The 21969-nt window shown below is 33.8% G+C and overlaps 1 protein-coding gene across 9 annotated transcripts in view; it reads left to right on the plus strand.

Moving 5' to 3' along the window:
- The window catches only part of Zmym4 (zinc finger MYM-type containing 4), a 150081-nt gene extending 131479 nt beyond the window's left edge, over positions 1-18602 (plus strand). For 7 of the 9 annotated variants that reach the window (XM_027937373.2, XM_071617661.1, XM_071617662.1 and 4 more), the window contains 5 exons: positions 2311-2462; positions 11171-11282; positions 12796-13044; positions 15169-15298; positions 16144-18602. In XM_027937373.2, coding sequence (XP_027793174.2) covers positions 2311-2462; positions 11171-11282; positions 12796-13044; positions 15169-15298; positions 16144-16351 — 851 coding nt within the window. In that variant the 3' untranslated portion in view covers positions 16352-18602. Of the gene's footprint in view, positions 1-2310; positions 2463-11170; positions 11283-12795; positions 13045-15168; positions 15299-16143 lie in introns of those variants that run through there. The other 2 variants (XM_071617666.1, XM_071617667.1) reach the window with 2 other exon arrangements.
- Positions 18603-21969: the final 3367 nt, after the last annotated feature.

Below are 21969 nucleotides of genomic sequence, written 5' to 3' on the forward strand. Positions count from 1 at the left end.
TTTTCTTTATCCTCTTGTCTATATAGTAACCCATATGTAACGCAGTGTGATTTTTTTTTTTTCATATTTTTATGAAAAATATCTGGAAATAAAAAAAGCCTTGCTTTGATAAGAATTGTTCCTAAAATTATATCCATTTATAACTGACAATATTTGTTTCACTTCGGCTGCCAGGAAACTTGGAATCAAATAAAATAGTTTAAAAATTGTTCAAATAAAGCAGTATTATAATTTTAAGAGCCAAATAATTTTCATTTTTTACTAGTTTTTTTTTAATATCTTTATTTTGTTTATTTATTTTTATGTGGTCCTGAGGCTCAAATCCAGTGCCTCACAGATGCAAGGCAAGAGCTTTGTTACTGAGCCACAATCCTAGCCTGCATTTTTTACTAGTTTTGATGTCCTTTTTTTTTAGATACTAGAGATTAAACCCAGGGGCTCACACATGCTAGACAAGTACTCTACTACTGAGCTACATCTTAGCCTCTCTGAATTTTATTTTCAATTTATATTTTTCTTTTTATTGTGTTTTCTACCTATATAATCTTTATGAAATGAGGTGGGGTATAAATGTATAAGTGTAATCATTTTAACTAGTTTTTTTTTTGGGGGGGGAGGTCACTTTCCAAATATATCTTCTCTCTTACACCTGTTTGATTGCATATGCTCTTGGCTTCACCCGCTAGTGGTCTGTCCTGTTGGTCTTGGGTAAATCTCAGCCTTCCTTGTTGGAGCTGTTAGTTGTTACTCTTAGCTATGACTGACATCATTGGAATTCCTACAGATAAGTGTAATCTTTATGCTCCAAGGTTTTGTAAATATTATCCTGTTATGGGGATTTATTAGGCCGATGACCACCCAGTTTGAACCACGGCACTCTTTGTCTCATAAAAGAAAGGAAGCCAGGCACAGCAGTAGCCCCAGCTACTCGGGAGGCTGAGGTGGGAGGATCACTTGAGCTCACAAATTCGAGACCAACCTGCGCAACAAGGGGAAACCTCGTCTCAAGAAAGAAAGAAAGGGTGATAGTGAGAGTGGAGAGGTAATATTGTTTTAGACTACAAGACCTAAATGCAGTAGCCATAGGACATGCCTACCCATTTCTACTACTGAATCACCTGTAAAATACTCGTTGAATGTTTATTATGTACCAAGCTTCATTGCTATGATCTGGGGTAAAAAGATCAAGCTTAGTCCTTGCCCTTATGAACCTCTGCTTGCCTGTGCAAAACCAACACAGGAGCCAGGCGTCGTGGTGCATGCCTGTAATTCCAGTAGCCTAGAAGGCTGAGGCAGGAGAATCTCAAGTTCAAAGCCAGCCTTAGCAATGGCAAGGCACTAAGCAACTCAGCGAGACCCTGTTTCTAAATAAAATACAAAATAGGCCTGGGGATGTGACTTAGTGGTCAAGTGCCCCTGAGTTCAGTACCCAGTACCAAAAAAACAAAAACAAAAAAAACACCACACAGGAGAGACCCAAGTGTATCTTTGAAAATGTATAGTCTTGGCTAAATGCAGAAGAGCAAGAACTAGAAAGGGTGTTTTTTAGTACTAACCTCACAACATGGATCAACCTGTTGCAATAGAACTTATACAAATCAAATTGGTAACTTCCCTACCCAAAATGGTTTTCTTCAAACATCTTAATACAATACATGAGACTCATCGTGATCTGCCCTAACTTGCCCTTATTGCTTTTCTTCTATACACCTAAATTCCCTGAATCTTTGCACCTTTTTGGCCCAGCAGATATAAGAATACTGTGTTCTATCATTTCTAAAGGCATGAAGATGTTTTACTGTATTTGTGATATTCTATAGTCAAATCGGAGTTAAAGAAAGTTCAGCAGCATTCTTTTTTATAAATATTTTTAGTCTTTAATGTGCCAGTAGGCACTGGGAATTCTTCAGAGGAAGTTCACATAGAACTAGAGTTCTATAGAATATATGTTGGGATATCTTTTTGTATCCTCACATTGGAATTTTTACCTATTCACCTTTTAAACTCTTCACTTTTTAAGGTGTTGCCTGTGTTACTTCCTCCAGAATCTAATCTGACTCTTCCCTATTAGATGTTTCTCTTTTGCTTTCACAGAATCCTGTGCAAACAAAATCTTTATATTAGCAGTATATGTACTACATTGTCTTTATTTCCCTAACTGAAAGTGTTGAGATCAGGATCTGTTTTTAATCCATAGTCTATACCACAATGCCTAAGCACCATAGTACTCAGGGTTTATTTCAGTGAATCAAGTAATATTACTGAGTTTGTTGTAAGTTAATGTTTCAGATGTTTTCTACCTTTCCACAGTCCGCTCTGGAAAGCTGAAGGAAGATATTCTGTCCTGCACTTTTGCTGAATTGAGTTTGGGCTTATGCCAGTTTATCCAAGAGGTGCGGAGACCAAATGGTGAAAAGTATGATCCAGACAGTATCTTATACTTGTGCCTTGGAATTCAGCAGGTATCATATTAAGTGGCTGTTATGAAATTAATTGAATTTTTAGTAATTCTAAAAGAACTGTGAATTAAGCCAAAGAATTATAATATATACTGGTTATCTAATATTGCTCTTATGTTCTTTATTAATGAAGCACTCTCTGATTTAAAAGTCTTATTCATGTAGTGGCCTTTTATAAGCTAAATTAAAACAGTAGGATAACAGATATTGGGGAAAGTGCATTCATAGGTAAATGAACAAAAAGGGCAATTTCCTAAAGAAGCATAGACGACTATGTGTTTTGTGTGTATTGATCATGTAGTTTGGTGTAAATTTTTAAAATGCAAATTAAATGTAATAGATACTTCATTGTTTATCACATCAATAAAGATCAAAAGATAACAGCACTTGTGCTGTGATATGGAGGTCCTGTGTAGTTGGAAGCAATTAATACAGGCTTTTTAGAAAATAGTTTGAACATTTTCTGGAAATATTTTTAAATTTTTTGCTTGTAAGTCAGTTTTTGCAAGTCTCTTCAAAACTCATATTCTCAAGTTCACACATCATCGCCCCCCAAAAAAGACATAACCACAATGCCCACCAGCGTGGTTAAGTAAATTATCTTTATGAAGTAGTATGTTCCTTTTAAAAATATTTGTTCTTTTAAATTTATTTTTCTATTTTTTGTTTTTGTTTTTTCTTTCTGCAGTGCTAGGAATTGACACAGGGCCTCATGTGTATTAAGCAAGCACACTACCACTGAGCAATAGCTTCATCCCTGAATTTATTTTTTAGCTGACACAAAAATTGTACATATTCAGTAGGTATGGTAGTTACCTGTAATCCCAGCAATTTAGGAGGCTGAGTCAGGAAGATCTCAAGTTTGAGGCCAACCTCAGCAATTTAGCAAGACCCTCAGCAACTTAGTGAGACCCTGTCTCCAAATTTTTAAAAAGGACTCAAGATGTAACTCAATGGTGAAGTGCCCTGGTCCAATCCCAAATACCAAAAAGGAAAAAGAAAAAACTTCAAAAACTGTGCCTATTAACAGGGTACTATGTTTTTATACAGGTGTAATATACATTATGTAATGTTTAATTGAGGTTAAATATATTTATCTCCTCAAAAAGATCTATTACATTCAAACCATTAAAACTTTCAAAATCTTTTCTTCTAGCTTTATTTATTTATTTTTTTTGAGAGAGAGAATTTTAATATTTATTTTTTAGTTTTCGGCGGAGACAACATCTTTGTTTGTATGTGGTGCTGAGGATTGAACCCAGGCCGCACGCATGCCAGGCGAGCGCGCTACCTCTCGAGCCACATCCCCAGCCCTTTTTTCTAGCTTTTTGAAGTACACAGTTAATTATTATCTACCGTCATCATACTGTGAATAGCATACCAGAACTTCTTGCTCCTACCTGCAACTTAGTTCAGTTTTGAGTTGTTGTAGATGCGACATATATGTAAGAACATTTGGCATTTGTCTTTCTCTGCCTGGCATATCTCAGCATAATATTCTCCAATTCTATCTCTGTTGTCTATCATAAATAATAGAATTTCCTTCTTTTAAAAGACTGAATAGTATTCCATTGTGTATATAGGTACCACATTTTTTTTTATCCATGCCATCTGTCACTCCATAATTTCACTGTTGTGTGTAGTGATGCAGTGTACACAGGAAGTGTAAACATCTCATTGGTAAACTGATGTTAGCTTTTTTGACTAAATTCCTGGAAGCAAAATTGCTGGATCCTTTAGTATTTCTATTGTTAGTTTTTCAAAGACTCTCCAAACATTTTTCCCTAATGGCTGTACCAGCTTACATTTCTACCAGCCAGCAGTGTACAAAGATTCCCTTTTCTCTACATCTTTACTTGTCAAAGCAACACTTCAGTAAATATTTTGTTTACATATCTTTTGAACTGATGTATTTATTTCTAGGTCAAAGCATATATGCATATAAAGCATTTAATTTACCACTATTAATATATTTTCAGATTATTTATAACGATTAAAAATCATACCAATGTGTATAAGTGTGCAATTCATGAATCTTTAGTATTCCTCTTTTTTAAATTTTTATTATTCTAATGAGTAAAATGAAAAATGTCATCTTGTAGTTTTAGTGTGCATTTTTCTAATTTTTGTAAAGCAGTATGTCTTTTGGGGGTAGTCATTTTGGATTTTTCCTTTGTATTTGTAGGCTATGTTGTAAATTGAGGATATTAACTGTAAAATAACTGTTTGAAATATATTTTTTAATATATTTTTAGTTGTTGATAGAAACTTTATTTTATTTATTTACTTATATGCAGTGCTGAGAATCGAACCCAGTGCCTCATACATGCCAGGCAAATGCTCAGTCCCAACCCTCTAAATATACTTTTGTCTTTAATTTTTGTGTTCTATTTTATCATTCAAAAGTATTCCTTTTTGGTACTGGGGCTGTGGCTCAGCGGTAATGCACTTGGCTGGCATATGTGAAACACTGGGTTCGATTGTCAGCACCTCATATAAGTAAATTTTTAAAAAAAGGTCTATCAACAACTAAAAACATTTTTTTTTTAAAAAAAAAGTATTCCTTTTTAAGTAGCTGATATGTATTTATTTTCTTTTATGTTTCCTGGGGTTCCTCTGTTTCTTAGTATGGTCTTTTTACTTAAAATAGAAAATGTTAACTTCTCAAATAATTGTTTTTTTTAAGAGATTAATATCTTTAAACCATCTAAAATTCATTCTTTTATGTGATATAAGGATATTTCTGATGGACCTTGTTTCTGATGGGTAGCCTGGTTATGCAGATAGCATTTATTTTCCCACAGAATTGAAGTGGCATGTTTGTTTAAAAGTTCCCATTCTATTTTGATTTAGTCTCTAAACTCTAAAAAAAGAAAAAAAAATTTAAATGAAGCAGAGAATTTTTAGTTTCTTTCATTTTTAGTTCTTTTCATTATTAATATTCTAATGGTTTAATTGTATTCAAAATATGTTTATTGCAGGGATTTCAATCAGTATACTTGAGTACATTATGTCAGGTATTTTGCTGTCTATAAGATATATTTTGTGAAGCCAATTATAAACCTGTGAAAGATTTTTTTTTCTTGAGTATTCATTCTATTTATGTTAATAAATGACTTTATATAGCAATACTATTAAAATGCCCATACTTTAACAAATAAATGATCAGAGGCAGTAAATATTTTTAAATCAATTTCATAAAATATTTAAAATCAATTTTTTCAAAAAAAATAAGCTTAACAATGTTTTAAAAGTTTTAAAAGGTTACTTATGTTGATATCTCAGATTGCTCTCTTTTTTCTAAAAATAATTATGGTAGTTAGGCATGGTTGTACATGCCTGTAATCCCACCAATGAGGGAGGCTGAGGCAGGAGGAGTGCAAGTTTAAAGCCAGCTTCAGGGACTGGGGTTTGAGTGATTGCCTAGCATGTGAAAGGCACTGGGTTCAATTCTCAGCACTGGAAATTAATGAATTAATTAAAGGGCCATCAAAACTTAAAAAAAAGCAAAGCCAGCCTCAGCAATTTAGAGAGTCCATAAGCAATTTAGTTATACTCTGACTCAAAAATTAAAAAAAAATATCTGGGCACAATGGCGCTCGCCTGTAATCACATTGATTTGCAAGGCAACTTAGTAAGACCCTAAGCAACTTGGTGAGACCCTGTCTCTAAATAAAATATAAAAAAGGACTGGGGGATGTGGTTAAGTACCCCTGGGTTCAATCACTGGTACAAAATAAATAAATAAATAATAAAAATTTACAAGGGCTTGGGATGTGGCTCAGTGGTAAAGCACCCTATGTTAAGTCCATGGTAGTAATAATAATAATAACAATAGTGGTAATAATAATAATAATAATAATGGTAATTCCAAGAAAATTTGAAGACAGAAAATATATAAAAAGAAACTGAATGCAACTTAGAATCAAGTCTTTGGCCATCACTTTTAACATTAGATGGAAAAGATGACAATGAAGAAAAATGTTTAAACAACAAAATTATTCTTCCATGTTTCTATGACCTATTTTTTAAATTAATGGTATATCATAATCAGGTTTTTATCAGGTTTGTGATACATACATTGATAATGTTTAATTGATGAGATTTTTTTCCTGTTATGTGATGCTTTGTTGAATTTCATTTTGTATATATGTTTATACCTGGCTTAATTATTTCTTTAGGGTAAATTCTTGAAAGTTGAATTTCTGGGGCAAAGATATAAACTTTTTATGTTTTTGCTATATATTACCAAATGATTTTTCAGTTAATATTTCTGTTAACCATCTGTTTTGGGTCTGTTTTCCACATTTTCATACAAATTGAGAGTACTTTCTTAGCTCATGGTATTACCATATATAACCAAGAATTATTAGCCAATAGATATGAAAAAACACCTTTATAAAATATACAATAATAAAACATACAATAATATAGAGAAAACTGTCAAAGATAGGAAAGAACAGTGGGGAGAAGGCTTAATAGACAACATGTACCAGGTAACACCTAATGATCATTACTAATAAATTGTGCATTAAGGTAAACTCATTGTATAACTCATATATAAACTCATGTAATTATTATTATTTGAATGATCCCTTGAAGTATAGCAAGTTTCACCACATTTTCCATTGATGAACTTGAGGCATATGAAGGTTAAATAACTTACCTACACTGTTGTTGGTCTTTTCAGAAAGCAGGTTAACAGTGGCATTTAAAATGTTAAATGCATGTAGACTCTGTCCTAGCAAATCTATCGATCAGTATATGTCTCCAGAGGAATACACATGCATATGTAGACATATTCTGTAATTTTTATTGTAATATTTTTTAAACAGTAACAAGTTAGAAACCCCCCAAGTATTAATCAAGAGTTATAGTTCAATCAACTTTAATATGTCCGTATTGTGGAATACTGTACAATAGTTAAAAAGAAATTACTTGCTTCTATATGTCCTGACACAGGGAATTCTAAGAGACATACATGTTAAAAAGTAACTTGCAAAAATTATATATATATGGCATTTATTTGTTTATAAATTATGGGAAAATATATGTATCATTAAAGTTTACCACTTTAAATTGTGCAATTTAGTGGGTGCAATAATCACTTCTATCTAGTTTCATAACTTTTTTATCATCTGAAATGGAAACTCCATACCCATTTAGCATCAGAGTCTGTTTTCTGTCTCTGTATATTTGCTTCTTTTGGGTGTTTTATATCTATGTTCGTGTAATGTGGCCTTTTATGTCTGGCTTTCCCTTACCATAATATTTTCAAGGTTTATTTATATTGTAACATAATTCCTCTTTATGCTGAATAGTACACCATTGCATGGATGTGCCACATTTTGTTTATCCATTTATGGACATTTGAGTTGTTAACTTCTTTGGTGATCATGATCATTCATTTGCAAGTTTTTACTTGACATCTGTTTTGTATATGGCCAGGAGTAGGATTGCTGGGTCATATGGTATCTATGATTAACTTTTCTATAGTGGCTGCCCATTTTATACTCCTAGCAACAGTGTATGAGGACTCTAATATTTCTGCATCCTTGTTAATACTTGCTAATAACCATACACCCCCATCCACCTCATGCTGAAGTTCAGTCCTAGGGCTTTACACAGTTTGTCCTAGGCAATTGTTTTATCACTGCAGTACATCCCCACTGCAACCCCTTTTTAAAATAACCTTTCTGGTGGATAAGTGATATCTTATCATGGTTTTGAATTGCATTTCCCTAATGATATTAAGCATGTTTTCATGTATTAATGGACATTTTTATATCTTTGGAAACATGTCTATTTAAAAAATTTTATTAATGAGTAATAGGAATCATTTATATATTCTGGGTATTAAACTCTTGCAGATAGTGATTTGAAAACATTTTATCCTGTTTTCTGGGTTTTATTTTCATTGTCTTGATAGTGTTCCCTGAATCAAAATTTTTAAATTTTGATTAAGTTGAATTTCTTTTTGGGGAGGCGGGGGTGAAAGGTTTGCTGTTTTGTTGTCACTGTGCCAAATTAAAGTCATGAACATTTATATTCTAAGAGTTGTACAGTTTTAGATCTTATATGTACATCATTGGTCCATTTTGAGTTAACTTTTATATCTGATGTGAGGTAGGATCTACTGTCCTTTATATGTAGATATCCATGTCTCCTAGCTCATTTCTCTAATAAGGCTACTCTATACATTGAATTGTCTTGAAACCCCTACTGTAGGAAATCATTTGGCCAAGTGCGTGTGCGTGTGTGTGTGTGTGTGTGCCTGCCTGCCTCTCTACATGTCTATGTTTATTTTGGAACCTCAATTCTAATCCATTGGTTGATATGATTGTTTTTATGGCAGTACACACTGTTGAATACTGTGCTTTGTATTAAGTTTTAAAACCAGAAGGTGAGATTCCTCAATATTCTTTTGTCTGTTCAAAGGTCTATTGAAATTCCATATAAATTTTAGGATTGATTTTTCCTTTTCTACAAAAAAACAGAGGCCACTGGAATTTTGATACAGTAGCATTGAATCTGTCCATTGCTTTGGAGAACATGGCTGTCTTAACAATATTAAGTCTTGTAATCCATGAAGACAGGATCTTTTCATTTACTTAGGTCTTTAATTTTTACTTTCAGCACCTTTTTGTTATGTATAAGTCTTTTACCTCCTTACATTTTTAAAGTATTTTATTCTCTTTTTGTTGTTACTTTAAATAGGCCTATTTTCTTAATTTCCTTTAATTGTATTGTTCATTGTTAATTTATAGAAATAAAATCGATTTTTTTTTTTTTTTGGGGGTGAGGGAATGTCTTGCTTGTTCCTGCAACTTTGCTGAATTCACTTATAAGCCCTAATTATTAGTTTTTTTTTGTGTGTGTGTGTGTGGATTCCTGGGATTCCTTATAGATAGGTTCTTGTCATCTGCAAATAGAGATATTTATTTCTTCCTTTCCTATCTCACACGTGGTTGCTCTACATAGGACTTCCAGGACAATGTTAAGTAGCAAGAACTTTTTTTTTTTTTTCTCATTCCTGATCTAAGTGGGGTGAGGTGGGGGTTTTTTGGTTTTTGTTTTTTTTTTGTGTGTGTGTGTGTGTTTTAAACTTGGGTGCAGTGCCACACGCCTATAATTCTGGTAACTCAGGAGGCTGAGGCGGGAGAATTGCAAGCTTTCCAGGCCAGCCTAAATGACTTAATGAGACTCTGTATCAAAAAATTACAAGATCTGGAAATGTGATTGCCTTGCATGCACAAAGCTCTGGGTTCAACCCCTGGGTACAGAAAAAAAAAATTATATGTACTGATGTATTTGTATAAGTATATAAACCTTAACTCTATTTGTAATGGAATTTTTTAAAGATTAAAATATCCCTGCGTATTAGTAGTTGGCTTTGTAAACTGAGCTTAGTCTTCTCTTCCACTTTTTCTGTATTTTAAACTTTTTCCAAAATGATGATAAAATATTTTAAGTTGGGAAATTGACTTTATTAAAAGGGAAAACCAAATATTGTCCAACAACAAAACTATAATGTGGTCAGGCATAGTGGCACATGCCTTTAATCCCAGTGGTTCCGGAGGCTGAGGCAGGAGGATTACAATCCTCAGCAACATGGCGGTGCTAAGCAACTCAGTGAGACCCTGTCTCTAAATAAAATACAAAAAAGGACTGGGGATATGTCTCAGAGGTTGAGTTACCTGGGTTCAATCCCTGGTTACCACCATCCCCCAACCACCAAAATATAAATAAATAAAAATATAATATCTGGCAGTAAGATAATAATTTCCTTTGTAGTGGCTTCATAAAAATGCACATTGAAGGGCTGGGGTTGTGGCATAGTGGTAGAGCGCTTGCCTAGCATGTGTGAAGCATTAGGGTCGATCCTCAGCACCACATAAAAATAAATAAAGGTCTATCAACAACTTCTCCAGATCATACATAGATAGAAATGCAGATTTGAAACCATGTTTAACCATGAATAAATTCAAAATACCATAGTTATATGATATATGTATATACTATTTATAATTATATAACATAGCATTATAATTACTTGCTAAAGGTGCTGCCTTGTATTGTTCTGTAATTTTATTTGACTTAAAAGTTAATTTTATCTGAAAATTCATTTTTAAACAGTATTTTCTTCAAGCTGTCCCCTATTTTATATCCTGTGATATAGCTGTTGATGGTTACAACTAGCATAGTTTAATGTCCTGTAATTAAACTTGAACTTTTTTGAGGGCTTGGTTGTGGAACAAAGAGCTGAGAGCTGTGGCTAGAAGGCGCTAAATGGTTTTTTTACTTGGGTTTCTTTGGGTCACCTGATATTAGCTAACTGTATTATTTTAGGAAACAATCTTGTAGTTAGAGTGAAAAATAAGAAATTTTTGAGAGCATGTGTGCAGATAAAAAAAACATGATTTGGGAAGTATGCATTAGAACCAGTTTTTGTTTTATCAGTGTCATGAACTGACTAAAGGTTTATTATTTATAATAATTTTATATTTTAAAAAGAAAGCAAAAACTTTACCTCAGTGCTGAGCATGAAAGAGACCTTTAACTTGAATTTCTGGCATTTCAGAATGAATCATTAAAAACATCATTTACATTATTGTAAGAATAAAAATTAAGGGAAAACTATTTTCCTTAAAATAATATTTTTAATCTTGTGTTTTTTCTTTATCAATATGTGTATGTCTTTTTTCTTTTAGTACCTGTTTGAAAATGGTAGAATAGATAACATTTTTACTGAACCCTATTCAAGATTTATGATTGAACTCACCAAACTCTTGAAAATATGGGAACCTACAATTCTTCCTAATGGTAGGATGATTTTTTTTATTTTCCTTGTTTTCATGATATACTTTTTAAAATAGCTTAAATTTTGTGATTACCTTTTTGTAAAATTGTTTTATATATCCTGACATAAAATATTGGAGCTTTTGAGAAGAAAGTCTTTAATTTATTCTTGGAATATTTTAGTAAAATTGTAACTTTCTCTCAATGCATGTATGGGTACTATTGCTCAAAATGAAAACTAAACTGAGATTTCATTTACTTTTTTAAAAATTCTTTTTTTATGTGATAGTATCAGTGAAGCCACACATTTGATCCATAGTTCACACATGTTCTGCCTGTTAACATTGGATCTTTTCAGTCATTTGTGTCTACACAGAACTGGGTTAAGAGAGTTACAGTCTCCTCCTTGAATTGTCTTTATGTTATCAGAGAAGTTCATAATTCACTCTTCATCTCAGGCGCCTTGACAGAATAGAGAGCATTGGGTATTCTCAGAAATACATGTCCCTGTTGGTTGGACTGCTGAGCACCATTGAGACATTCAGAGCAACATGGTGATTTGATGCATTCAGAGAGGGGGCTAGGAATTTGGAAGTAATGTAGTTATTTTTGTGGAAAATCTCCCAAGAATAGAGTGCAGAAATAGCAACAAAGAGGATTGAGAACATTAAGAAAAACCTGAATTTAAGGGGCCATATGGGTATATAAAAAAGTCTTATTTAAGACCTCTACCTTTCAAGACGAATACTAGCTAAGTCATTAGGATGTAACCACTCTTAATATAAAATTGAGAGGGGTGGCAGAGAGGAGGTCATCTGCCTTCAAATATTGTCTAAATAAGACTGAGCCAGCTGGCAATAAGTTTAGTGATCTCAACAGGAGTTGGTAAAACTTACCAAGGGGCCAAATCTGGATTATTCCTGTTTTTGTAGTTAATGAGCTACAAATATAAATATTATGTTTTTATGTTTTTTAATGGTTGGAGAAAAGTTTAAGGAATTAATATTTTTATATAATCAAAATTGTATGAAATTCAGATTTGACTATGAATACATTTTACCTGGCATGAAGTCACATCTTTTTGTTTTATATATTATCTGTGGCTTCTTAATTTTTACAATGACAAAGATGCAAAAATGTTGAAAGTTTATCTGGCCCACAAACCTAAAATATTTATAGTCTCTGAACCTTCACAGGGAAGATTGCCCTACCCTCTGATAAAATAATAGGCTAGAATAATTTTCTGGGGAGTGCTCAGTGTCTACTTTGATGGAATCCCCCCTGCCCCCCACCGCTTTGGTAGTTCTGGGGGTTGAACCCAGGGCCTCGCCCATGCTAGGCAAGCACTCTACCACTGAATATTCCCCTGGCCCCTCTTCCCTTTTCTTTATGGTGTGTCTTCTTTTTTTCTACATAAAGAAGACGGGGAAAGAGGAGCAGTCTGTCTTTCCCTTCATACCTTCCTGTCCTAGAATTTGAGAGTTTATGTAGTGCTATGTAGCAGGTGCTCAGTACTGTTTCTTCCCCCTCTGTCTAGGTTACATGTTCTCTCGCATCGAAGAAGAGCATTTGTGGGAGTGCAAACAGCTGGGCGCTTACTCACCAATCGTCCTCTTAAACACCCTCCTTTTTTTTAATACCAAATACTTTCAACTAAAGAATGTTACTGAGCACTTGAAGCTTTCCTTTGCCCATGTGATGAGGCGGACCAGGACTCTGAAGTACAGTACCAAGATGACATATCTGAGGTTCTTCCCACCTTTACAGAAGCAAGAGTCAGAGCCAGGTGTGTGGTGGTGTCTGAGGCTTCTGTTTGAAGTCTCATATTACTAAAACAGTTATCGCAGGGGGGTGATGGTAAGTTACACACACAGGAGAGTGTAATGTAGCTTTCTTTTTAACATTTCAGTGTTTTTCTCTGTCATGAGGGAAACTTAAAGACTTACTTTAAAGTATAAGGAATCACTTGCTTCAGTATATTTTTATTGGCTTTTAAATTAGAAATACTGGTTTAATTGAGTAGAGCCCAAGTAATCTACATTTAAAAATTTCTCAGGGAATTTACATATACAACTAGAATAGAGAATCACTGATGTACAGGTATCAAATAAGTAAATTTTTGCTAGTTAAAAGACGCCTAGTTAAAAGACTCCTTAATTTTTAACTTGTTGTTTCTAAATCTTTTTTTGACCACAGTGCCTTTTTTTAGTTAACACTGAAATTCTGACAGGATTTTAAAAGTTGGCCTATACACACTGCTTTTATCCACAATAGACTAAAGTCAGCAGGCACAGGGTTGTGTTTTGGGGGTCAGGAGTGGGTATTGGGAATTGAACTCAGGGGCACTCCACCACTGAACCGCCTCCCCAACCCTATTAAGTATTTTATTTAGAGACAGGGTTTGACTGAGTTGCTTAGTACTTCCCTTTTGATTAGGCTGGCTTTGAACTCTCAATCCTCCTGCTTTAGTCTCCAGAGCCTCTGGGATTACAGGTGTGTGCCACTGTGCCTGGCTAGCAGGGGCAGTTTTATTAGACAGTTTATGATCTTTTGTTGACAAACACCCTGTTAAATAAGTTATTTTAATATTTAAAAAATATTAAATATTATATTATAGAACTAGAAATTAAATTTATTAGTTTTGACCAGAATAAAACTTTAAGAGTGAAATGTATGTTTTGAATGTAAAAATTTAAAATTTCTGAAACTGAAATTTATAAATAATTGTGGCATACAATTTTGTATGGACTTTTTTCATTGGCTCCTTCACTATACTATCTCTTTCTCCTAATGTGAACATCCTGTTTCCTTAGTTTTGTTTATATGTAACCTGCTTTGTGTTTTTAATTGATACTAGTTGGAGGAGAGGAGAGGTAATATTTTCACTTTCTGAGTAGGTATTTGACAAGGTTGATAATAAATACAACTTGTTTTCTAAATACTGAAGTATATGTAGGCAACCTGTAAGTAGAAAATGGTTGATTTTTCTTGAAGTAATAGTACAAGAAGCTGAGTAAAGTCCCAAACCAAGTGGTTAAGAGCAGCTTTAGAAGAAGAAAACCTTTTTTATTGGGTTCTCAGTTCTACCTACTGTTCTCTTGAAAATTGAAAGGAAAAGTGGGAAAGAAACAGCTTACTTTGCATGACTTCATCCTGGTATCTTTGTAGTAACCTTTGGCCTCTGGAGAATCATATTGGTGAGAAAAGATTTGTTCTTTTCTTATCCAATGATAACCGAGAATTTCTTTTCCTATGAACAGTGCCATTTTTCACAATACTAGAATAAAAGCAATTTGAACAAGTGCCCCACAGTAGAAATATTTTCAGATAAAGTAATGACAGTCTCTATCTAGGTTTATTACTATAATAGAAGAGCACATGGAACCCCTTTTTTCTGCCTGTCTTGCTATGGTTAGGAGCCCTGCACATAGTCAAGTTTTGTTTTGTTTTTTTTTAATATTTTTAGTTGTAGATGGACACAATACCTTTATTTTATTTATTTTTACGTGGTGCTGAGGATCGAACCCATTGCCTTCCACATATGAGGCCAGTACTCTACCACTGAGCTACAACTCCAGCCCCGCATAGTCAAGTTTTTTAATAAGCCAGGCTCAGAATAGAGACTTATCTTCCAGCACTATGCTTTTTTTCCCATAGTGCCTCCACTTTGGCGAATTGGAGAACCCTAACTGTCCCAAGACAGGCACTTTGTTTGTTTTAATGCTATAAACCCTGCCCTTCAGATAATGCCTGGCACTTCCATGGGAGCTGAATAAATCTTGTTGAATGAACGAGTGAAAGGGAAGGAATAGCAAAGTTCTGACTGTGAAGCATAGCTCATTGGATGTGTTGAGTCTTGAAAAATAGACTTTTCTAATGTAATCTTTTGATTATTATTTTCTGTCTCAAGATAAACTAACTGTTGGCAAGAGGAAACGAAATGAAGATGATGAGGTCCCAGTGGGTGTAGAGATGGCAGAGAATACTGATAACCCACTAAGATGCCCAGTCCGACTTTATGAGTTTTACCTGTCAAAATGGTAAGTGATCTTCCTCTGCACTACATACAGCGCACTTCAGAACTCCGATGACAGTGTGGATTTCAGATGCTTGAACATCAGAAACGTAGCTGGCCTATAACCTTAAGCGGGGAGATTTAACCTCTCAGTCCCCCCCCCCCCATTCTAGAGTTTATAGTTATAATTTTGAACCAAAAAATAAACCACCTTATTTTGATGTTTTTCCCCAAAAAAAATCTTGAAAAGAATCACTGCTGTTACTTGATCTTAACAAGTGTTGCCCAATCTTTGTGGGGTACCTAATCTATAGTAATTTATTATTAATGTAGGAAAGAAATTCTAAGGAGAGCTTCTTTTACTAAACCTATAAATACAAAGATGATATTTAAGGGATTGAGATTTTTTTTGGCCCTTTGTTTTAGAGAAACCTTATGATTATAAACCATACTAAGGCACTTTTTCTCAAAGAAACAATAATTGTTGTTTGACTTATGATATTAAGTATCCTTGGGTTTCATTTTAGGATACTGGGCACCTAGGATGTGTGATTCTCAGCTGTAATGTTACATATGAGTTGACTTGTGTTGCTTCTAACAATATCTTAAGGACTCAAGTTTGTGATTTACATTTGTCTTATGTACTCAACATCCAATTGGTGAGACTTCTTGAGTGTTCAAGAAAAGACGTGAAGTTACAGATTACTTCTGGCAGGAATATGCTTATAAACCTTTTCATTCCTCTGGATAGTTATTTATGATATGAGTCACAGTGGGGAAAAGTTGAGAGCCATTATATTAAAGAATAGTTCATATTTCTTGAACTCTAATCTTTAATTTTCTTTGTTTTTTCTCCCCCTCTGTGAATAGTTCTGAAAGTGTGAAGCAGAGGAATGATGTGTTTTACCTTCAGCCTGAGCGTTCCTGTGTTCCGAATAGTCCTATGTGGTACTCCACATTCCCAATAGACCCTGGTACCCTGGACACCATGTTAACACGTATTCTCATGGTGAGGGAGGTACATGAAGAACTTGCCAAAGCCAAATCTGAAGACTCTGATGTTGAACTGTCAGATTAAGATGGAAGTGAGGTTCCTATTTTCATACACATTGGTATGCACCAAACTGTGAACGCATCCAGCTGTTGGAAAGCAATGTTTAAGCCCAAGTCCTCTTGACTCAATGATGGACATGGGAAACAGATGATCCACAGTGTGGATGTACAAATGAAAACTGAAGGAAAGAATTTGAACTGAGAAATGTTCTTTGGCAGTGATATAGTTCTTAGACATCTTCAGAATGACTAACCAGTTTCTCTGAGTGGTGCATAATCTTATTTTGTTTGGGAATAACAAAATTGTGGAATATTTTTAAGGAAAACTGTTGTATAAAACTCTACCATAGTAACCTTAGACCTTAGAGAGGTAGCTTTGGAGTGAGACCTTGGCTACTTGGGCAAGACCTTGTAAAGTCAGGGGAGAATTCAATACAAAGCTGAGAGTGACATCAGATGGGACTGGGGGACCCAGACCTGAAGACCCAATAAAAATACACAACTTTTTTTCCAAGTTAGTGAAGTGGTCTTGATTTTGATTTTCACTGCCAAGCCAATTATGTGAAGGATAGAAGCCTCTGATGCTTTTACCAGGGGCCCCTCATATCAGGGAAAATGACCTTCACTCCTATTAATAGTGATGTGTCCCTTTCGCCTTCTGGGTTTAGCTTTCTCATCTGTGGGTCTCAAGGTGGGTAAATGAAGGTAAAGGGGATGATATTCCACAAACTAATTATGCACACAGAAGATCTGTGGAGCCCATTAGACCCCAAGTGTCTTGAAATGTTTGTAAAGAACCCACTAAAATGCCCACTTCTCTGGGTGCAGGCCTTTATTGCTGATGTCTCATAGCTTGAGCTGTGGTACACAGAAATGGGGCTCTCCATTTGTTTTTGTTTTTCCCCCAGTGGCAGCTTTTCTTCCATTGTTTTACCTTCCTATTTCCCAAATGATTCCTCTTTTTTTGTCTTTTGCATCAGTTTTTGGAGGCCCTTCTCATTTCAAAAAGTATAGTCTCTCTCCTGAACTTTGTCTGGCAAACCCATGGGCAGTTCCAGAGACACAGTATTACTTAGCTATCCGAATTATGGTAGAAAAGGTCTCGGTAGGTTCTTGTGTAAAACATTTAAAAGATGACCTTGTTGCCCTAGGAAACTTGAAAATAGGAATTCTGGGGTTAGGATTCAGACATTGACTGTCTTCTTATAGCATTATTCCAAACTCTAGCTGTTTTAGTAGTTCTATGAGGATTGCAAGTCATAGGCGTGTGTGGCCATATCAGTCTACGTCCCTCATCACAATTCTCAGTTCTTTGCTACAAAATTTTGAAATCAAAGCTTTTATGATGTTGGCCAGTCAATAGAACATCTTTAGCCAAGGTTTATTTGACCTTATGATAAAACTGAGAGAAGTAAAAAAAATCTTCTTAGAAAGTTTAATCTTGAAATCCTTTTCAGTATGTCCCATATTTTAGGTGGGGATGGCAGGTGTATTTTTTTTAATAAATGAAAGTCATTTAACTATAACAGAATTAAAAGTGGGCCTTTTGACATTGTGTACTTGATGGTTCTATCCCCCTGCCTGTAACAAATCTCACTTTTGTTACTAAGAACTGTGTGAAAGAAGTAAATCTGCCCTGATTCTGTATGATTAATTACATCTGTGTGTGTCATTTCTGACTGGAAAACTTCCTACTTCTAGACCTTGTTCGACTTGAGGAAAACAATTGGATTGTCTGATAAGTCTGCCAATAAAACCATCCAGAAACATCAGGTGTAATAGTCCCACTATACGAATTTTATGGTTTGTATAAACACTAACATTTTCCCTGTCTCTGTAGTTGTATGAAAAACAAATACTGTTAGCACATAGTAGATAAATTGTAATACCCAAAAGGAAAAAATCTGTATCAGAAAAAATCTGTATCTTTTAACTGAAAACAACCAATAATACCCAGATAAATGACTGTATCAGGATTTCAACTGCATGTTAGTACAGAGTCACTCAGAACCCTAAACTAATTCGTAAAGAAAATATGATTAATCATTGGTCATTGCTCATAAGCATAGCTGTTGATATGTCCAATTGTTTGCTTATTTTATTAAAATTGTATAAAATTACATTTTCCCCTCAGGAGAGAAAAAAAAACTATCAAACAAAAAAAGAAACATCTCAAGCAACCTTTCTGTTCTTTTGCCTTTTAACCACTTTTGGGTTTTCCCTTTGCAGAAACCACAGAAATATTCCCTTAGAATAAAACAGTATATTTGTATTTGGCGGATGAATTCTTTTTCTTTGTCTTCAAGCAACTTTAAGTACATTTTTGTATTTGACCATATTGTTGTGACCCAACAGATAGTAAAACCACCAAGAAAAAGAGCAATTTTCAGAAAAGAAATTATTTGAGTTTTATTTAGTTCACAAATAATGTTGCACGTTTTTCCATCAAAAGACTTGTTTCCATTTTTTAGTTTATTTATTGGCTGTATTCAAAACCCCAACATCTACAAATATGAGGTATGCATATATTTCACTTCTGCCTTTTTTTTTCTCTTTTTTTTAGATGAATACAAAACTTTCATCAGTCAACTTCAGTGATTTTGAAATTGCGAGATTAGAATTAGGAATTTATCCATTCCTAAGTAAACATAAAAACACTTAATATGAGAATGAAAAACTAATGGTATTCTTGTAACTACAATTATGCCTCCAAATTGCATGTAGACCATTTCTATCTGTCTTGTGACATTCCAGTTTTGTAAAATGGGAGTTTTCCCCCAAAAAAGTCTAAAGTAAATGAATTTTTATAAAGGAATCACAGTTTTCAATTAAATTCAGATTTTTAGTTTTATTTTAGTGAATAAAAAGTTCCCTTACAATGCTGAGTTGAATAAAATAAGATTAATTTTATTATGTCAAAATTAAAGATTCTTATTCAGTAAAGGATAAAGACTTAGGATCTTGCAATGTTGAAAGCAACCAGTGGATTTATATCTAGCATATACAAAAATTTTAGAAAAAGCATTGAGAAATAATAATACCTCCAATTCCTCTATATTATTCATGTCTTACTCACTGTGTTACTACCATCATTGAAGAAAATTTTAATTGTGAGGCATTGTTACGTAGTGGAACAATCACAGGCTTTTGGAATCTAGTTTTTCCACTTGCTGGTTGTATACAATGTTAGGTAAATTGTATACAATTTGTGCTGCCTCAGTTTTCTCATTTATAGGGTAAATAATAACAACTCCTTTGGTTTTGCTTGGTTCATGGTAGGCTTTAAAATATCAGTATGTAATGCAATTTGTATGTTAAAATAAAAAAAAATCTAAGACTTCAATTAAATGTTAGTTCCCATATTGCAGTCTTTCATTAAGTTCAGTACTGTGGATTCTGCAAACTTAATACTCTATATGATCAGTTCTACATATTTTAAATCAAATATTAAGCATAATTAAATATTGTAATAAATATTGTAATAAAAGTACTTACTCATGTGCTTGTATGCACATCAGTATTGATCAGCATCTCAAAAATCCATTGATGTACTTCATTATATTGCAAAAAAGGAAGAAATTTATGATAAACATTGACTGCTGGACTTAGTTTTGACCAGTGGAATGGAAGCAGAAGTGAATTTACAACTACCAGGCCACATCTTTAAAGGAAGATGCATGTAGTCGTTTTGCATTTCCCCTTTTCCGTAGGCTAGAATATGACTATAGCTGTAACAGACCAGTTTTTTTCCACAAAGGAAAGGGATGTGTACCAGAAGCACATTCACCTCATGGACAGAGCCACTTCTCTCCTGAACTGACTGTGAGGTCAGGCCTTCACGTAAGAAACTTTTCATTTTACTTAAGCCATTGTTATTTGGTCTCAAAAGTAGCCAAACCAGTGTCCTAATATATCCACTATGCTCGCTGTCCCATGACTGCTTCACAGAATGGGAAGTTCTGATAAGTGTAAGAAAAAAATAAATGAAAAAAGATTATCAATATTGAAAGGTGAGGAATAAAACTCATTATTTTAAAATCAGCATTTTTTAGATGTTTATGACAAAAAAAAAAAAAAGAGGAGAATCCACAAGCTATTCAAGTTCAGTTCAAGTTACCTTCATTAAATAGAAAATAGATTCATAAGTGTTTCAAGCATTTTTCTATAAGAGCAGTAACCTTATTAGGTAATATAATTGAAACTATTCACAGTAGAAACAAAAGGTAAAAGTTATAAAAGTACCTTAGTTACAGTAATACATAGTTTTAATAATACACAAGAATTCCCTGAGTTTTAGTAGATGGTGTTGGAAAGCTAGCATTTACATGGAGGAAAATAAAACAAAATCCCTTTCTGGCATCATATGCGAAAGTGTGGGATGAATTAAAGACTTAAAAGTGGAATGTAAATTTAAAAAATATTAGGAAATATAGAATATTATTGTGATCTAGATGCATCAACAAACAATAAATTCCCCAAAGCACAAACCACATATGGAAAATAAGATTAATTTTATTATGTCAAAATTAAAGATTCTTATTCAGTAAAGGGTAAAGACTTAGGATCTTGCCATGTTGAAAGCAACCAGTGGATTTATATCTAGCATATACAAAAAATATACTGAATCCAAGAATATTGAACGAACAAAGGATAATGATAGTTTATATATGAAGTCTAAAAGGGTTAACAGTTCATGAAGAGATGCTCAAAACTCCATAATGGAGAGTTTGCTGGAGTTTGTTGTTGTTGCTGCTGCTGCTGCTGCTTTTAAATTTTTATTTTTTAGTTGTAGTTGAACACAGTACCTTTATTTTATTTATTTTTATGTGGGCCTTGCATGTGCTAGGCGAGCGCTCTACCGGAGTTTTTTGAGCTGTCATTTTATACCGTAAAAACTGGCCTAAAATAGAATAATGCATAATGTCAATGTGTTTGTAGTAAAGAGAAATTACAAAACCTTACACAGGGCAAAAGTAAATATAGACTTATATATCCACCTGGAAAGCAATTTTCATTATTATCAAGTTAAGTCTGATTGCTTTCTACATCTCCACCCTACCCCTCATCAGATAAAATGTGAACATTATCAAACACTTATTTCTTTATAAGATCGTAGTTTTTAATTCAGTGAATTATGTTAGTGGATTTTTCTAATATTAAGCCTGTGTTCCTTGATTAAGTCCTAATTATAATTGATCATGACATATTTTATATGTATCTCTACATGTATACACACTAATTGATACATAACCTTTATCAAGTTAGGGATATTCCCTCCTATTCCTGGTTTGCTATGGGTCTTTCTTTTTTAATAAGTGATGAATTTATCAAATGCTTTGGGAGAGCATCTATAATAATGTTCTTTTTCTCCTCTATTGTTGTTAAAGCATGTGAATTAATATGCTAATGTTGAAGTCGTTCTTGAATTCCTTTAATAAACCCTCCTTGATTTTTTTAAAAAATATATACTGTTAGGTTTAGATAGTTAATAATTGTGCTTTTGCACCCACAGTCAGGAGTAATTTTTTTTTTTTCTCTTGAATTCTTAATTGGTTTTGGAATCACTGTTAAAGATCTGGGCAGGTTTTAGTTTTTTTTCATTTGGTGAAAGAACTTACATAAAACTTCTTAAGTGTTGGAAAA

Source organism: Marmota flaviventris, chromosome 10 (genome assembly GCF_047511675.1).
Source record: "Marmota flaviventris isolate mMarFla1 chromosome 10, mMarFla1.hap1, whole genome shotgun sequence".
NCBI classification, from domain to species: domain Eukaryota; kingdom Metazoa; phylum Chordata; class Mammalia; order Rodentia; family Sciuridae; genus Marmota; species Marmota flaviventris.